This window comes from Crotalus tigris, unplaced genomic scaffold (assembly GCF_016545835.1).
Source record: "Crotalus tigris isolate CLP2741 ecotype Arizona unplaced genomic scaffold, ASM1654583v1 scf7180000019078.1875890, whole genome shotgun sequence".
In the NCBI taxonomy this organism is placed as follows: Eukaryota; Metazoa; Chordata; class Lepidosauria; order Squamata; family Viperidae; genus Crotalus; species Crotalus tigris.
Window position 1 is genome coordinate 823,735 of NW_024097364.1, and position 16,369 is coordinate 840,103.

Here is a 16,369-nt window from a genome sequence, read left to right on the forward strand (position 1 = left end):
AGGGGTCCAAAGACTACATTTAAGAAACACTGATGTAAATCATTTAAATAATGTAGACTACTAGGGCAAAACCAAAATTTAAATCTGTTTTTAACACAGAAGGGGGTGCTGGGATACCCCAAATTACAAGGGGAAACTGACTTGGTTCACACAATACATTAAAAAGTCCGAGTGAAGCTTGCTTTGCTTTGGTCCAGACTTGATTCACATGCAGTGTGAAAATCAAAGAAATATTAATCAACAACCATGAGTTAGCATTATGTGTGTGTGCTACCACTTAGTCCTAAAAGATGCTCACCAATGTGGTTTCTTGGTTTACTTCAAGATCCTAGCTTCTTCCGAATTATAATTATATAAGCTGGGTTCCTAGTGCGAATTCAGATAAGGAGCAACGCTTCAGGACCAGCTTTCCTTTCTTTGCAGCGATGTAGGCAGCCGCTGGATCCTTCGGAGGCGCTGCCTTTTCCCCGAGCCCGGTGTTCGTCTTCCGGGCGCTCGGCATCGCCATTGTGCTTAAGTTGGCGGGGCGGGTGGCTCGGGATCTGCAGAGAGGCGCGGGGTCGGTGCGTGGCCCGCTTTTCCAAGACCTCCTGCGATGGAGGCGGCTTTGCGGCGAGAACTTGGCACCTCGGAGCTTCGGCCTGCGGGATACTCGGGGGGAGGCTGCATCAGCCACGGCGAGAGTTTCCACACTGACCACGGGAAGGTCTACGTGAAGCGCAACGACAAGGCCGAGGTGGGAGGACACAGACTGGGTAAAGCGGGAATCCTAGGCTGGAACAGGAGCGCCTAGTCCGGGTGGTTAATTGGTGGACTGAGGTTTTCTACTAAGGCTCCTTCACCAAGCGAGGCTTTTCCTCGTAACGGGGAGAACGCGAGGGGATTTGTGAGGCTTTTGAAAGCTTAAGCCATGGGAAGAGCACCACAGAGAGGCATTCCTCTGAGGAGGCAGGTTGGGAGACCCGGGTTGCCCTGAAAAAAAAAAAAAAAGTTTTGGGGGGAGGTATTGATAGGCTGAATTTTTTGTTTGGTCCGCAGATGTTCCCGGGCCCTAGTTTTTTTGTGTTGAAACTGGATTAATAGAATAAGCCATGATAATCCTATACATGTACACTTATGACCACAATTGAGTCCAACATTTCTGTGGCTAAGTGAAACATTTGTTAAGTGAGTTTTACCCCATTTTACGACCTTTCTTGCCACAGCTGTTAAATGAATCACTCCAGTTAATTAAGTTAGTGACTGAATTTGGCTTCCCCATTGGCTTTGCTCATCAGAAGGTTGCAAAAGGTCATCATCTGATCTCTGGACACTGAAACTGTCATAAATATGAGTCAGTTGCCAAAAGTCTGAATTTTCATGACCTGACCAAGGGGATGTTGCAATGGTTGTGTGAAAAATGGTCATAAGTCACTTTTGTCAGTGCCGTTGTAACTTGGAACGGTCACTAAATGAACTCTTATAAGTCGACTACACCTAACTCACATAAACATGTACTGGTTATATCTTTCTGCTGTATCTCTTTGAGGGTTACCTTTGTCTAGTTCCCAGTCATTAAAAACGCAGGCTTAAGTCGTTACTTAGTTATGTTAGTATTAGTCTATGGAGATTCTAATAGTATGTTAGTGTTTTCTACCCTATTCAGATATCATCTCTTCCAAAATATATTACTGGAAAAAGAAGCAACAGAAGACTTATTCTGGTATACTATTTTGCCAGCTTACGGTGGATAGATAGCATTTCAACTCGGCAATGAAGATTTAAAAAAAATATATTATTAGATTTAAGGCCACCTTAGTAGCTTATATGGCCATGGGGTCTGTCCACTGCATGTAACCCATGGCTCAGAGACAGATGTTTTTGAGTCAGGATTTGTGGGACTCCTGGCCACCATCTATTAGTTATTCAGATTTGTGCAGCTTAGATGCAGCCCTAGTTTAAGTGCTGTTGAAGAGTAGGACTTTGTACTGTAAACACATCAAAGAACATTACATGAATACAGGAAGCGAGGAGACAGTACTTCCTGGGACAGTACTTCCTGGGAATAGTATCCGCTGAAGATTTCCCAGCTGCACAGCCTGCAGAAATGCAAAAGTTGAGACCTTTGAATTTCAATTATATGTGTTAAGTCAGGGATGGATTACAGTAGCATGTTTCTGGACTTGTAGTTTGCAGATCTACAGAGGACCTGGGTCATTTGAACTAGTAGATCAGTCTAAAGATTTAGTTGCTGCCTGTCGGATTTCTTGCCTGATGAACTCAGTCCTTTTTGTACTTACATAGGCTTCCGTTTGTTTCATTCTGTTATTTCTGTGGTTCCTTTTTCTCTGTCTTCCCAGGGGAGCTGCTGTGTTTCCTAACCCATCTCCATCCTGGTTTTTATTTTATTTTTTTATTTTTTGCTGGAAAGGAAGAGTGGAATATGTGTATGTAGCTTGCATGTATCTGTGTGTAAGTGGTTTGCATGTGCAAAGGAAATCAGTTAATTTTATAAATAGAATTCTTTTTATAAGCAATTAATTTGAATGAGTAGTTAATTCCATTCCTGTAAATGACTTATTTTTTCCTTATTTTTTGAGTGTAACTTCTGGCATCTATTTATACAAACCTTTGAGTCAGTTCTTTGACTTTTGTTGACTATACTCTCTAGTCAGGCAAGGTTTTTCAGAAGTGCTTTGCCATTGTCTTCTTCCTGAGGTCACTTAGTTGGCTTTGTGTCTAAGGCAGGACTAGAAATCACAATCTCCTGGTTTCTAGCTTGGTGCCTTAATCATATTCCAAATTAGTTCTTTCTAGCATTAGACATGATGTATTTACATATGCATGCACACACATACACATGCACATACACAAACAGATATACAAGTATGATTCTTGTACACATTAATAAGATGGGGAGAAATCACCAGCTGTATTTTTGTTGAAGTTGCCCTCCCAAAATTTCCAAGGCATTTACACATGATTTTGTTTATTTTATTCTGTCCACTCTTGCTTTTGTAAAGGATCTTCTTAAATTTAAAATAATATTTCTTTTGGCTTATAGAGAAATGAATAGAATGTGAGCAGAACACATTCTTGTATGGTAAGCTTGAAGAATTGAGAATACAGTAGGTTTCCCTACTGTGTATCATCTATTGATTAAAATCTGATCAAGATTTTAATAAATTTTAATAAATGAGATTCATTGGGGAATAATTTAATGAAGTTCCTATACTTGTGGCTTAGCATGTAAAATGAAATAATATAGCAAAAAATAGAAGGTCTGGTTGCGTGAATGAAATAACATTATGAGAAATTTCAGCTTTGAAGATGTGAAGGAGAGTATGTCCAAAACCTGAAGTCTCACACACTGAACAAGAATATAATATTGTACTATGGTAACTAAACTTACTTGTATAAAACAGATAGAGCTGTTGTTTTAAAACCTGGTATGTTATAACGATTCATAAATAAGAATGGTGGAATATTCTTCGTTTGTTAGAAACTACCTATTTTGAGTGGTTATGTTTCCACAAAGTTGTCTTCTTCTGTGTTATACAGAAATGTTCCATTTAATAAATATACATTCAGTTTTAAAACTTAGTTCATCTCTTTAGTGTAATTTGGAGGGTCATAAAGAAATGTGAACTGTACAATATGACATTTATATTTATTCTGAATAAAATAAATAATTTGTGAGGAAGTTACTGTATTATTTTTTAAAATGTAGATCATTGGAAAGGGCTACTATTCAATACAGGAGAAATATTTTAATAGTTTTTTCTTATTATATTCAATAGGCCAGAAGAATGTTTGATGGAGAAATGGCAAGTTTAGCTGCTATTCTGCAAACACAGACTGTGAAAGTTCCTAAACCTATCAAAGTTATTGATTTGTCAGAAGGTGGTGCTTTATTTGTGATGGAGCACTTGGACATGAGAAGTCTCAATAGGTAAAGTTATGAGGACAAAATGTATGATATTTTAAAAATAAAAAGGACCTAAACCAGCTTTAGGCTGTGCTTGTATGATTCCATGAGTCACAGATTAGGCTGCTACAATTTAGTTTACCTTGAGACAGATCTATCTCTTATGGTAAATTTACAGTTCATTGTGGGAACAAAGAAAATTGGGTTAATTGATTAAACCAAGCCTAAGTTAAACATGGGCGTACTGTATGCACTCTCAGTTCAATAGTTAACTGAAAAGTAAGCAAATATTGGACATATTCTAGATTCTCATGAGGTTTTCATACTTGGATAAAGAATAAATAAGGGGCAGGGAGGTGTGGCTATGAAGTCATGTAGCCTAAGGCCTAAGCTTTGGCAGTTCACTGCCAGGAAGTCCAGCAGGCCTGAATCACTGACCGCTACAGTTGATCCATTCAAGTTTGTGAAGACAGCAATATTAAGAAACCAGAATATATAGGATGGTCTGTACCCAAGTTATGCTAGCATTTTAAAAGCTTTTATATAGTAGAGAAAATAGTAGTAGTAGTAAATTAATAAAATAATGAATTACTTTTGAGTGCCCTGTTATTATGAAAATATATAACATTTTATTAAAAATATTGAAAACTACTAACAGTACTATAACCAAAGTTTGAAGTAACACTACAGTCAGATTAAGATATACATCCTCAGTGGAAGATCCAGCAAGTACCAGGATATTAACAATACCCATTGTCATTTGAACAAAAACCAAATTCTTGTTCAGGCTGTTAATTTGGCACTAGCTGATAAGAATAATTTGTTCTCACTTTTTAGACAGGCAGAAAAACTTGGGATTCAGCTGGGTGATCTTCATCTTCATAATCAAAAGCTTGGGGAAAAGTTGAAGAAAGATGCAAACACTATTGGTAAATGGTTTAGCTGTTTGAGAATTTCTAAATCCCAGAAATGTATTGTAGGTTGAATTGTGAATGCTTGTAACAGCTTTGCTTTATCTACTACAAAACCTGGTTGTAGAGCCCTAGAAAATTTCTTTTTTGAATAGAAAGATGGTCAATAGCAACAAGGATGTTCTTTGTCAATATGATTTTCATAAGAACCATCTTTTAAATGTTCATTATTCCTCAGTAATGATAACTTATTTCATTGTTAAAATGAATGAGGGAAATTGAAGAGCAATATTTATATAATTCCTGAAATATGAAAATATGTAGCCTGAACTCACCTAGATACATACATAATCTCAGTTATTTTTGCATCTATTTAGAAGAATTAGATTCATTGAGAAGAGCAAAATAACCTAGTGTTTAGAGTATTTATCTGTTGTAGTAGTAAACTATATCTTTTTTCCATTCAAGGTAAAAGTAAAAATCAGACGGATATTCAGTTTGTGGAAGAGTTTGGGTTTCATTCTGTCACTTGTTGTGGTTACCTTCCACAGGTAGGCTTGATTGTCTTCTTTTGCTTTGCAAAATCTTGTTTTGTTACTCTTCAGACACACATACTTGTTTGCAAACCCTTAAAGCAGCCCTGCCTTTTCCAAGGATGGTGTGACTACTTCTGCAGCTGCTGCATAAACCTGAAAAGGGAATATTTGTTCAAAGAGTTGCAGAGAGGTGCACTGTTCACACCCTCACCTATACTGGAACACCTATTTAAAGTGCTGCATAGAACTAATATATGCACATTTTAGGGATGTGCAGGACTTTTAATTCCAAACAAAAAAAAAAAGGTGCTTCTGAATGGTATGGGTGCACACAGCCTACCTGTAAGTCAGGCATGTCAGACTCATGACATCATATGATGTTGTGCGACGTATCGTGACTTTTTCCCCATTGTCGGCAATGGGGTGGGTGCAGTTTCGGTGTGATGCATCTGGCCCGTGGGCCGGAAGTTTGACATGCCTGCTGTAAGTGAAACCTTAAAGAAACTATCTTTTCTTGGGTGCACATGGTAAGGTCTGTGATCCTAGGAAAATGTGTTTGAGTGCTGACATTTATCCACACTTGCTCCAAAGTACTTTTTCACATCCTGTTGGTCTCTCCACATGATTGGCTGCTTTGTGAGCACAGAAAAGAAGTGTAGATTTTTTTTTTGAAAGATGCACTGACAGGTATGCTACTGTGCCCTACTTAGTTTGAAGCAGTGCATATTTTGTGTGTGAATGAATAATTTAAGAGATAACTTAGGGAAGTACGATTTGGTATAAAGAGTCCAATACAATATTAGTATCATCAATATATTGCCTGATCCCCCTTTTGTGGTAACAGAATGGCAGATGTCATTGCTGCTGCTTCCCTGAAAAATAGATGTACTTTGCAATTAAGGGGATGACAGTAGTAATAGCTAATTCATGCAGTAGAGTTCAAAATGTGATTTAAATGTGATGCTACTGTGCAAGAATGTTCTCTATTAGCCAAGCTTTAGATGTTATTTAGGATGTTACTTTACCAATGCAGCTCAATGGCAACAATCCAAAATCTTAGGAAATGATTATTTAAAATATTAGGAATTACTGGGATGGTATATAGGAGAAGAAATGAACAAAATATTCTATCTGATTTCTTCTTGGAATTTATTCCCAAAAATGTACTTGGAGAGATAGATTCATGTTCATTGATTAGTATTATAAACGCTACAAATGTGCAGATGCTGCAAAAATGTGACTAAAACAGAGAATGTAATGGAAATGATTATGTTCGTTTGATAGACAAACATAGCAAGGATACCAACAAAAAATTTTATTTGCAGGTTAATGACTGGCAACAAGACTGGGTAAATTTCTTTACTAGGCAACGAATTCAGCCCCAGATGGATTTGATTGAGAAGAATTCAGGAGACAGAGAAGCAAGAGAGCTTTGGGCTCAACTCCAGGTAGTGATCTCTGTGGAATTTCGAAGTGGCATCTTCATATATTTTCAGAGCAATACAGTTTCTATACTGCTTTAGTGGTATGAAACGGTGAGTCCTCTACACCAGAGCTTTTCAACCGGTGTTACACGTTCCATTGGTAGTATGTTGGCACCTGGCAGGTGGTACACTTACGACGGGTTGAAAAAGTGTAAAGAAAACTGTAAAAGTGTAGCATGGGGATGAGCTGAAGCAGCGGCAATGCAGCACAGGCCTGTGGGAGATCCAGCTGCAGCCGTGGTGTTGCCAGGGCTCTGCTGAGCACCCAGGATCTGCACCGGGCTCCAGCTGACTGGCGCTTCCAGAAGCTGCGCCCAGCCTGGGGAAAGGAGTCAGTTGCAGCTACATCGAAGACAAGAGGATGACAGGGAGGGGATAGACATGCCCGCAAGATGTTTACATTTGGCCTGGGGCCGCCCTGGAGACAGCAAGGGGCTGCCCCATCCCAGCCCCCAATCAAAGGAAAACCGCAAATCCAGCGGGCCAGAAGGCAGCCCAGCCACCGCGCCCCTCCGTTTCCTTCTCCTTGCCCCATGGGCATAGATGCAGTCACTGCTCCTCGCCATAGCTGGGGTGGGACTTGCAAGTACCTCTGCCCGCTTTGTTCTGCAAAACGGTGCTCCCCTGGTGCTCTCACCCGCCGCCATTATCTTTATTTTTCATATTGTGGATTAACTAAATTTTTCTGGGTTCTAATTTTAAGGTGAGTATCCTGAGCTATGGAGGCCTTTGATCTTCTTAAATACATAATAATAAAATAATGAGAACTAAAGGCTCAAAGGGAAGGCAGATTAGAAAGAACAAGACCCTTTGGAGTCTTCAATTCCTTTCTTGTTAAGAGTTCCTTAATAAGGTTTGCTCTTCCTAATATCAATAAAGGTGGTTTTTCCAGAAAATATGTGAAGAGCTGTAATTAGTGATTTAATTATGTTTTCTTTTTGGCTGTGTTTTAATTTTTATATAATGTATGATTAATTGAAGAGGGCTTGGAGAGGCAGAAGTGGCCAATGTGGAAGCTGCACCTTGCCCTCCAGATCTCTGTCTCCCCTCCAGATCTCTGGAGAAAAGGGTGGCAGGGGAGCTGTGTGAGGGAAGGCTGCCCCAACAAGCCAGCATCCTTACCACGTGCGATTGGAAATGGGAATTCCTTTTTGAGAAGGGCCAACCTCCCTTGTGCAGGACCTGGTAGTGCTGCTCCCCTGCCACATCCGCTTGCTCTCCAGAGATCTGTCAAGACAGAAATTGGACTCGGAGGAAACTGCTTCCTGCAAATGTCCTCCACCTCCTGCTTTGCCGGGCAGGGGCATCGGACAGGGAAACACCAACAATGTCTGAGATTGGGAAAAGAATCTTTTTAGCATGCTACACATACACACACACACACACTCCAAGCTTGGAGACGTGTATCCACATATGAGCTAGCAAATTGCCAATCATGCCTGGGCTTGGGGAGAAGGCTTTCTCCTTCCTCTATGGATAAAAGTCCCCCAACCTGGAATGCAGTGTGTGTGTGTTTGTGTTTGTGTGTGTGCATGCGTGCACATGCGCTTGGCTACTAGTAGTTTGGGGAGGCGAGTTTGTGGGGCACCGAGTTGCCCCCACATCGAGTTAGCCAGTGTAACTTGTTCCGTTCCAACCCAGCTGTCTCAAGTCAGCTGTGTCCAGTGAGTGACGTCGAGCAAGCCACGCCCACCTGCTAGGCGACTGGTGGTACTTGAATATTTCCATATCCTAAAAGTGGTACAATCTCTGAAAAGGTTGAAAAGCCCTGCTCTACACAAGCTGGTTAATGAGAGTTCCTTTACCTTGTAATACTTTCTATCAGTTTTCTTAAAAATTATAAGAAGTAAAACATGAAAACCATTTCCTTTTTAAGATTTAGTCTCTCAAATCTATTATGAACCATTTCAGTGGGTCAAACTGGTATAGATGCCACTTCTTATACATTTCACTTGTGGGTTCTTACACAGCTGTTTATTGCAGGGCAGCCCATTCATAACACATTCTACCTAGTTAAGAGCAACTTCTGTGGAATTATTTAGAGATAAGCAGATTTTGGTTTGAAGCTTAATATTCCTTTCTTAGTAGCCCTTGTTTGTAATTAATATTTTTTCACTTTCTATGAATCCATATAATGCTGTTTTCTAAGGGGTTTGTGTGTGGGGTGTTCTTATTTTTTGAAAGACCAGTCAGAGATTATTTTTTGCTTTTACATTAGCAGAATATAAATAATAATTTGAGCACCAAAGTAGTCAGACTGATAGAATGATAGCTAACCCCAAAAGGAAAATGTTTTATAAGGGTACTTGCTTATTGCTTGCTTACTCCATTAATTACCATATTCCATTTATATGCTTGAAATTCTGTCTTTTTTCAAGTTTAGTAATACTGTTTTTTTATTATAGCCAGTGGACAAATAATACATATATATTTATTTCAGTTTAAAATCATATGTCTGTGTAGTATCTACGCACCTACGTACATAACATATATAGCAAAAATTTGTAGTAAACCAGTGAACAGCTGCTACTGCATTCATATTATATAAATAAGAAAAAGTGTTCGATCCTGCTGTGTTTTTGCTATGTCTTCAATGTTAAAAAGTCTTTTATAAATATTAAATTTAAATGCTCAAGTCCTTCTGCCATTTTAAGTGACTTACAGACAAGAGTTACCCACATGTAAAGTCAGAAACTCAGGTTGCTTGTTTGGAGCTTAGCATGTTTGTGAACGTACGTAGTCTGGGTTGCAAATCATGATTGTGTGAACCTAGCTGACCGAAATTTAATAAACTCTGGTTAAAAGATCATAGCATGCTATGTGAATGCAATCCTAATCTATTGTATACTTAGTGGTTCTGGAGTGGGACTTTGGTGTGCAATTCTCTTATCTTATTTACTAGGTTTTAAGGGCATTTCACTTTTGATTTTAAACTATCATTTATCTGTTCTTAATACTATATCCATTGTTTTTTCTAGTAAAAAACCTCCCAATAAAATCAGTAAAACTAATGTGCCCTTTTAATGGTACAACTAGGAATACTGCAATTAGTGTGCCTAGAGGCCCCCCCCTGCTTAAAAATACTGTATAGTTAAATGACTACTAAGATAATAGATGATTTCTCCATCCAAGCTTATTATTTGTTTCTCTTTCTTGTCTAGGTGAAGATACCCAGTTTGTTTGGTGATCTGAAAATAATTCCTGCTCTCTTACATGGGGATCTGTGGGGAGGAAATGTAGCTGAAGATGATTCTGGCCCTATTATCTTTGATCCTGCCTCTTTCTATGGTCACTCTGAGTATGAGTTGGCAATTGCTGGGATGTTTGGTGGCTTCAGTGGTTCATTTTATTCTGCTTACCATGGTAAAATCCCCAAAGCACCAGGTTTTGATAAACGGCTCAAGCTTTATCAACTATTTCACTACATGAACCATTGGAATCACTTTGGTGGAGGCTACAGGGGGTCATCTATAAATATTATGAAAAATCTAGTGAAATGATTTGTGAAATGTTTATTAGCTCTGCTTGGAAAAATACATTGGTTTTCAGCTGCAGTGATCTGTGATACTTAATTTATTAAGGGTTATATCCAGTCTTTCATCCAGGAGCCCCTGGTGGGACACATAGCTCTGCTTCCAATTTTTACCCAGGGGAGAAACAGAGAGAAAAATAATGATTGCCTGGAAGTCACCCAGTGAGCTTCCCTGGGTCAATTTCCTCATCCCACTCAACATTTTAATTACTATATTCCACTAATTATAATTTAAATTATTATCCCTTTTCCATAATTGAAGATCAATCCCACTATGTCCCAAGCTTGGTATTCTGGTAACAACAGTTTATGAAAGAGCTGAGGGGGAAATAATCCGAGATTTACATGAAGGCCTTTACATGAAGGCCTTTTTGCTGTTAAGATGACACCACTGAATTGATTTAATAGGTGGCAGTAAAGAAAACTGCTCTTGAGACAATAGTTTAGATCAGAGGTCCCCAACCTTTTGACACCTTTGGTTCCATGGAGAGAGGTTTTGTGTGCTGCCTGCATCTTGCAGATGGGGCTTTGCTTGTTTCTGCAGACTGGTTGCTAGCATGCTGTGGCCCGGTACTGGTCCGCGGACCAGGGGTTGGGGACCCCTGGTTTAGATACATGTTTTGCCAGCAAGGTAGAAGGGGAAAACAAACCAACAATAATGATAAAGACACAATCAGAGATGTTAGTGACCTTTCTTTCATAGTACAGTATATATGAATATATTTGGAATTTTCTTACTGTGCAATGAAGCTAAGATTACTCTCAATATTTATAATATTACTTATATTTCAGTATTATCATTATAGCTGCTTTAACATTAGATGCATGTTCTAAGCTAAAATTAGAATTGATAGGATGCAGCCTAGGTGACTTTTGTTGTTACTACCGTGAGTAGTGTTAGCATGGCTCTGGTTGTCAAAATTCCAAGCACACTACAATTGCATGATGATCTGATTTGTTTTCCTTCTGTAAGGCTCCAGCTGGTGTATATTCCTAACTACCAAAAAAAGGGACCTAATCTTGTGTTGTACAGTGTACATTCATGGATTAAGTTTATTTATAGGCAGCTGTATCTGTTTCTGAGTTACTTTCTCGGGCTGGTTTCTGGAATCATTTCTCTTTGAAGCCATTCAACTGAGCTGGGACTACAGCTCCCAGAAACTAGCCAGCCATTGTAGTTTTGGCTGATAAATTTTGGGATTGTATGCAAGGCTGAAGTTAAAATAGGCTGATTTTTGCAGCTTGTTCTGAACTATTTTGAGTATTGATAAAAATGAAGCAATCTTTGTGCTGATAAAATGCTAAACACTAAATACTAAAAATTAATATGCAAGGGTAAGACCTTAGATTACGAGGAAGGAATCAGTACCTGATTGATCCTCCCCTTCCACACATACACATATCTTCTTCCATTTTAATACTTTGGTTGGCTGTAGTATCCTGCAACCAGTTAGGCTCATAATACTATTTTTCCAGAGGGTGTTTATGGTTCACTGCTGCTGAGCTGAAAAATATGGTTATTTCCCATTCCCCCCCCCAATATAAAATATTCCTGCTAGAAAAAAAATCATTAGTTGATTAGTCTGTCATTTACAGCATAAAGTCTAACTAAAAAAAGTAGCAAAATTAATTCTAATCCAGATTATGATAGCATATTAATTCTTGAATCTTTTAATAAAAGTGTTTATGTTGCTTTTTCCTTAGTCAGGCAAGGGCTTACTATCCCGGACACATATTTAGAGAATTAATTTTAGCTATAATTTTTACGTGTCCAGCATCACTTTCCTCTGTGGGAATCATTTAACAGAGGAGATTAGAAAGAGAAGGAAAAGTTTTACTACTACATTACTAATTCACCTCAGTTTTTGCATTTGCATGAATCTGCTACTGTTTGTTTCTAGTTTGCAGCAGCAGGAATGCTGAATCAATATACCTAATACTAGAAAAAGTGTACTGGATATACCCAACATGATTTATAACAATTGTGAATGCTGATGAAGAGTTTTCTAGAGAATAGTAAATAGATCCAGAACTCCTTAAACATTTGAAAACAAAATATGTGGGTCTGGGTGAAAGGATACATATGAAAATACATTATTTTTAGAAATCATACCAAAAGATTGCATTTAATGTATTGCAGAATATATATCTTTATGGCAAACAATTAGAATATGGGTTTTGCTCTTTCAGATGTTGCTTTTTGGTGGCTGTCCATTCTAAATTGCCAGGTAGGTAGAGAGGCATGATTACTAGAATGTATGCTCATACAGACCTTGGAATGTTTTTGATGGCTTTGAATTAATATTATTTGGCTTTACATTAAGGAAAAAATGTTATTTTAATTTTTAAAAATTCCAATAGTCTGTGTTTCTCCGCTTTCTCATTTTGCATAACAATATCACTAGGTGTTGAATTTAAAGAAGAAGTTGCTATTTGTCATCCTTTGTAATTGTTCAAATAAAATATATTCCTGAGCATTTCATTTTTATTTTCTTAAAATATTTGGAAAACATTATTAACCTAGAATAATTCAAATTGTACTCACTTGTATATGGTAGGCATTAGGAAGCTTGGCTTATCTCTCCAATTCTTTTCAATCTTCTTATCTATTATTTGTAATTACAATATTGTGAAATTCTTGAAATTATGATGGAGAATTCTAGCTTAAGAAAACTAATATTCCCTTGAAATTTTTTATAATAAGGAATAATTCAGCAGTAAAAGAAGAGTAATCTTTGATATGGAAATAGTTGGACATCTACCAAAAAAGTCTAACATGGTTAGACTTTGACTTGAGTAAACTTTAAAAAAAAAAAGAATTAGGAAAAAGTTAAAAGCAAATGCTTGAAGATTATTCCAAACTATTATAATGGAAATTAAGAGTATTTTCTGATAAAAAATATGCTACAAAATTGTTCTTCTGAAGAAATGGTGGACGCAAATCAGCTCCATGACAAACACAACCAAACACCATGGCAGAATGAAGTGCTCCAGACAGTTGCTCCTCAAGAGGGGACTGCAAGATGGTGGTCACTGGCAAATTGACAGTTCCTGGAGATGAGGAAATACTTACTTTGTTCAAGCTGTGTTTGGTATCTTTGAAACAGCACTAAGTTCACATATTTCCTTTTCTAATCAGTTTCAGAAGTTGCTTACTAACTGCTTTTCAGTCATTTAGGAACCTTTGGATTGACAAGTGTTATAGCACTGAGTGAGTTTCCTTCAATTCTTAGTGAAAGAAGTTTTAAATACCAATGTAGGATTTGAAAGGGTTTTTTTTTTTTAGAATAAACAGCAAAAGGTGATTAAAAATTTTGATTTTATGAAGTCCACGTGGAAAAATGTTTTCTTTTTAATTCTTAAAAATAGTAAGATAAGACTAGAAGGGATTTAAGTTACGGTATAATTAAAGGAGGACAATCAAATTTACAATTACAGAATGAAGCAAAACATTTTAACATTGGACATATTTTTGAACAATGGCCCAGAAGTTAATTTTAATAGTATCTGCCTCTACATAGATTGTCTTTAAAATACAAGTAGTCCTCTACTTACAACCATTCATTTAGTGATTGTGCAAAGTTATAGTGGCATTGAAAAAGTGACTTTCACCGTTTTTCACACTTACAACCATTGCAGCATCTCCATGATCATGTGATCTGACACATTTATGACGGTGTACCAGGTTGCAGTGTCATGTGATCAACTTTTGTGACCTGATAAGCAAAGTCAATGGGAAAACCAGATTCACTTAACAACTATGTAACAGTGATTCACTTAACTGTAGCAAAAAAGGTTGTAAAATGTGGCAAAATTCACTTAACTGTCTTGCTTAACAACAGAAATTTTGGGCTGAATTGTGGTTGTAAGCTGAGGACTATCCTTATGTTATGATTCAAAAGTATATTTTAAAATGTTGGACTAAAAGAATGGCATGGAAAAAGATATTATGCTGAATATTCAAAAGAATCCACCTTCTCACGTGACTAAGCCCAGACAAATCCTCCTAAAGCAAGCATTCTGCTCAGGGTTCATTGGAAAATCAGGTAAGATGACATGGAGATTTTCTTCCTACACTTTGAAAATTGTGTTTTTGTGATAAAAATAACATTGGAATCATAGCTATTTTCTATTCTTTGGTAACAAAAGAATATCAAGAATAAACATAAGGTTAGGAATTATGATACAGTAGATGGAGTTCAGATAAATGCTTTACTTTCCCATTTTTTGTTTTTGTAACAAAAAATAGACACACCCAATATATATGAATAAAACAGTCCTCACTTTTGTACTTTGCTCTGTATCATTCAATCTCTGCCACAGCTTGGAGTCGTATGATAGTAATAACATCTTTTGATTAATGAGTGCAAAGAATACAAAAAACACCCCTTTGCCCTAGGCTCAGTATCTGCACATTTGGCCAGTTTACAAAGTCTTAGCGCATGTCCTTACTCTTTATATGTTGATGCAACCAACCCAGCAGTCTTATCTCACTGAGGTGGCAAATGTTACTCTCTCCCAAAATACTATCCTAATATTCACAACTATGCATTCACGGAGCAGAATATTCCAATTCAAGCATCTTAGCACTTACTTCAAAAGGATGGTCAAGTACTATGCCATCACTGGTTTTAAACCAGGCTACCTATCTACTGCAATACTTTCCCACAAGTATTTTTAAACATTACATCTCCTGGAGGTACCACACATTGCTCTTAGACTAGACTTAATTTATCTGATGTACGATTTACAGTCACAATTTATCTGCTGCATCTCACCTCCAACTATAATTTTAACAGCTTTCATTGGGTATCAGTATTGTTTTAGACATATTGGGAGCACAATGGTTCAGCTGGAAAGCAGAAAGCCTGGGTTTGAGACCCAAATGCTGCATGACAAGGTGAGCTCCTGTTACTTGCCCCAGTTCCTGCCTACCTAGCAGTTCGAAAGCATGTAAATGCGAGTAGATATCACTTTGGTGGGAAGGTAACAGGATTGTGTGTGCCTTGGCCTATAGTCATGTGGGCAACATGACCACAGAAATGTCTTTGGACAACACTGGCTCTTTCTACTAAGAAACGGAGATGAGCACTGCCCCCTGGAGTCGTAAACAATTGAGCAGGGGAAACCTTTACCTTTTATGTTTTTAGAAAGCTAATGGATGTACTAACCCAGATGGCTTTTTAAAGTTTGCTTTCAAATGATTTGCACTCCTTCTGTACCCTTGCTGCTCTTCCAATATGCAGTGATGGAAATTTTATAAAGCACAAACTATATCCAATAGCTGTTTTTTGTGACTATAATTTTGCTCTGCAATATTGAAAGCCCAGGGGTATAATAGACTTACCTTTAATTCATCTTTTGGTGCTTATCCATAAACTACTTGATTTAGATGCAGCAAGATACTGTTAAACCCACATTTCCTTTTATTTGAATGCCTTATGTTCTGGCATTCAGTGAAATACAGTATTCTTCCTCAATATGTTTCTCAGGGGAGTAGTTGACTTTGCCTCCTTTATTATATTTCAATTCAATTACATTCCAAATGAGCATCCTTACTGAATTTAACTTGAGGTTGCCAAACCACTTTTTCTTTTGATATTTTTGCTGCATTGATCATATAATTAGCTCTAAAGTGAAGTTTGTTAAAGACTCTCAGTAATTATTCCCTTTGCAGATGTTAGTTAAAGTTTTGGAGTCTGGACTTTCCAGGCAGTTATATTCAATGAATTCGTTTTGTGGCACCCCACAGATTTAAATGTACTATTCCATCGAAGCTTTAGTTTCAATCAACATTAGTCTTTAAGGAGTTATATGGGTCTTTTGCTGCAGAAGACATCGGTATTTCCTTTTCTCAGCATATGCAATTCACTCTACTGGGATAGTTCCTTCTGGAGACTTCTTTCCAGGATTTCGGTTGGAAACGTAAGCTAGTGTAATGGCTCATTCCTATTCTCTTCCGTTTCTTCTGGAGACGAACGGCCATGTATTGGGATTTC

At 37.7% G+C, this 16,369-nt stretch overlaps 1 protein-coding gene and 1 long non-coding RNA gene across 3 annotated transcripts; one reads left to right on the forward strand and one right to left on the reverse strand.

The window, feature by feature from the left end:
- Positions 1-384: 384 nt before the first annotated feature.
- On the forward strand, positions 385-12,847 carry LOC120315325 (ketosamine-3-kinase-like). The gene is made up of 6 exons (XM_039359499.1): positions 385-736; positions 3,780-3,931; positions 4,745-4,836; positions 5,287-5,369; positions 6,680-6,802; positions 10,000-12,847. The coding sequence occupies exons 1-6, from the start codon at positions 596-598 to the stop codon at positions 10,336-10,338; spliced, it is 930 nt and encodes a 309-aa protein (XP_039215433.1). The 5' UTR covers positions 385-595; the 3' UTR covers positions 10,339-12,847.
- LOC120315326 lies at positions 12,228-16,253 on the reverse strand. Of its 2 annotated transcripts, none has more exons than XR_005558659.1 (2): positions 15,718-16,253; positions 12,228-12,976 (listed from the first exon to the last, which is right to left on the reverse strand). It is a non-coding gene; the product is annotated as an uncharacterized LOC120315326 (long non-coding RNA). The 2 variants fall into 2 exon arrangements; XR_005558658.1 differs by having other exon boundaries at positions 12,228-13,421; positions 15,718-15,843.
- Positions 16,254-16,369: the final 116 nt, after the last annotated feature.

Bases quoted from the DNA above. Each gene is read 5' to 3' on its own strand.
- LOC120315325 (XM_039359499.1), top strand. From the start codon at position 596: ATGGAGGCGGCTTTGCGGCGAGAACTTGGCACCTCGGAGCTTCGGCCT. The intron at 3,932-4,744 runs GTAAAGTTATGA...CTCACTTTTTAG, and splicing joins GACATGAGAAGTCTCAATAG to ACAGGCAGAAAAACTTGGGA. The intron at 6,803-9,999 runs GTAGTGATCTCT...TTTCTTGTCTAG, and splicing joins AGCTTTGGGCTCAACTCCAG to GTGAAGATACCCAGTTTGTT.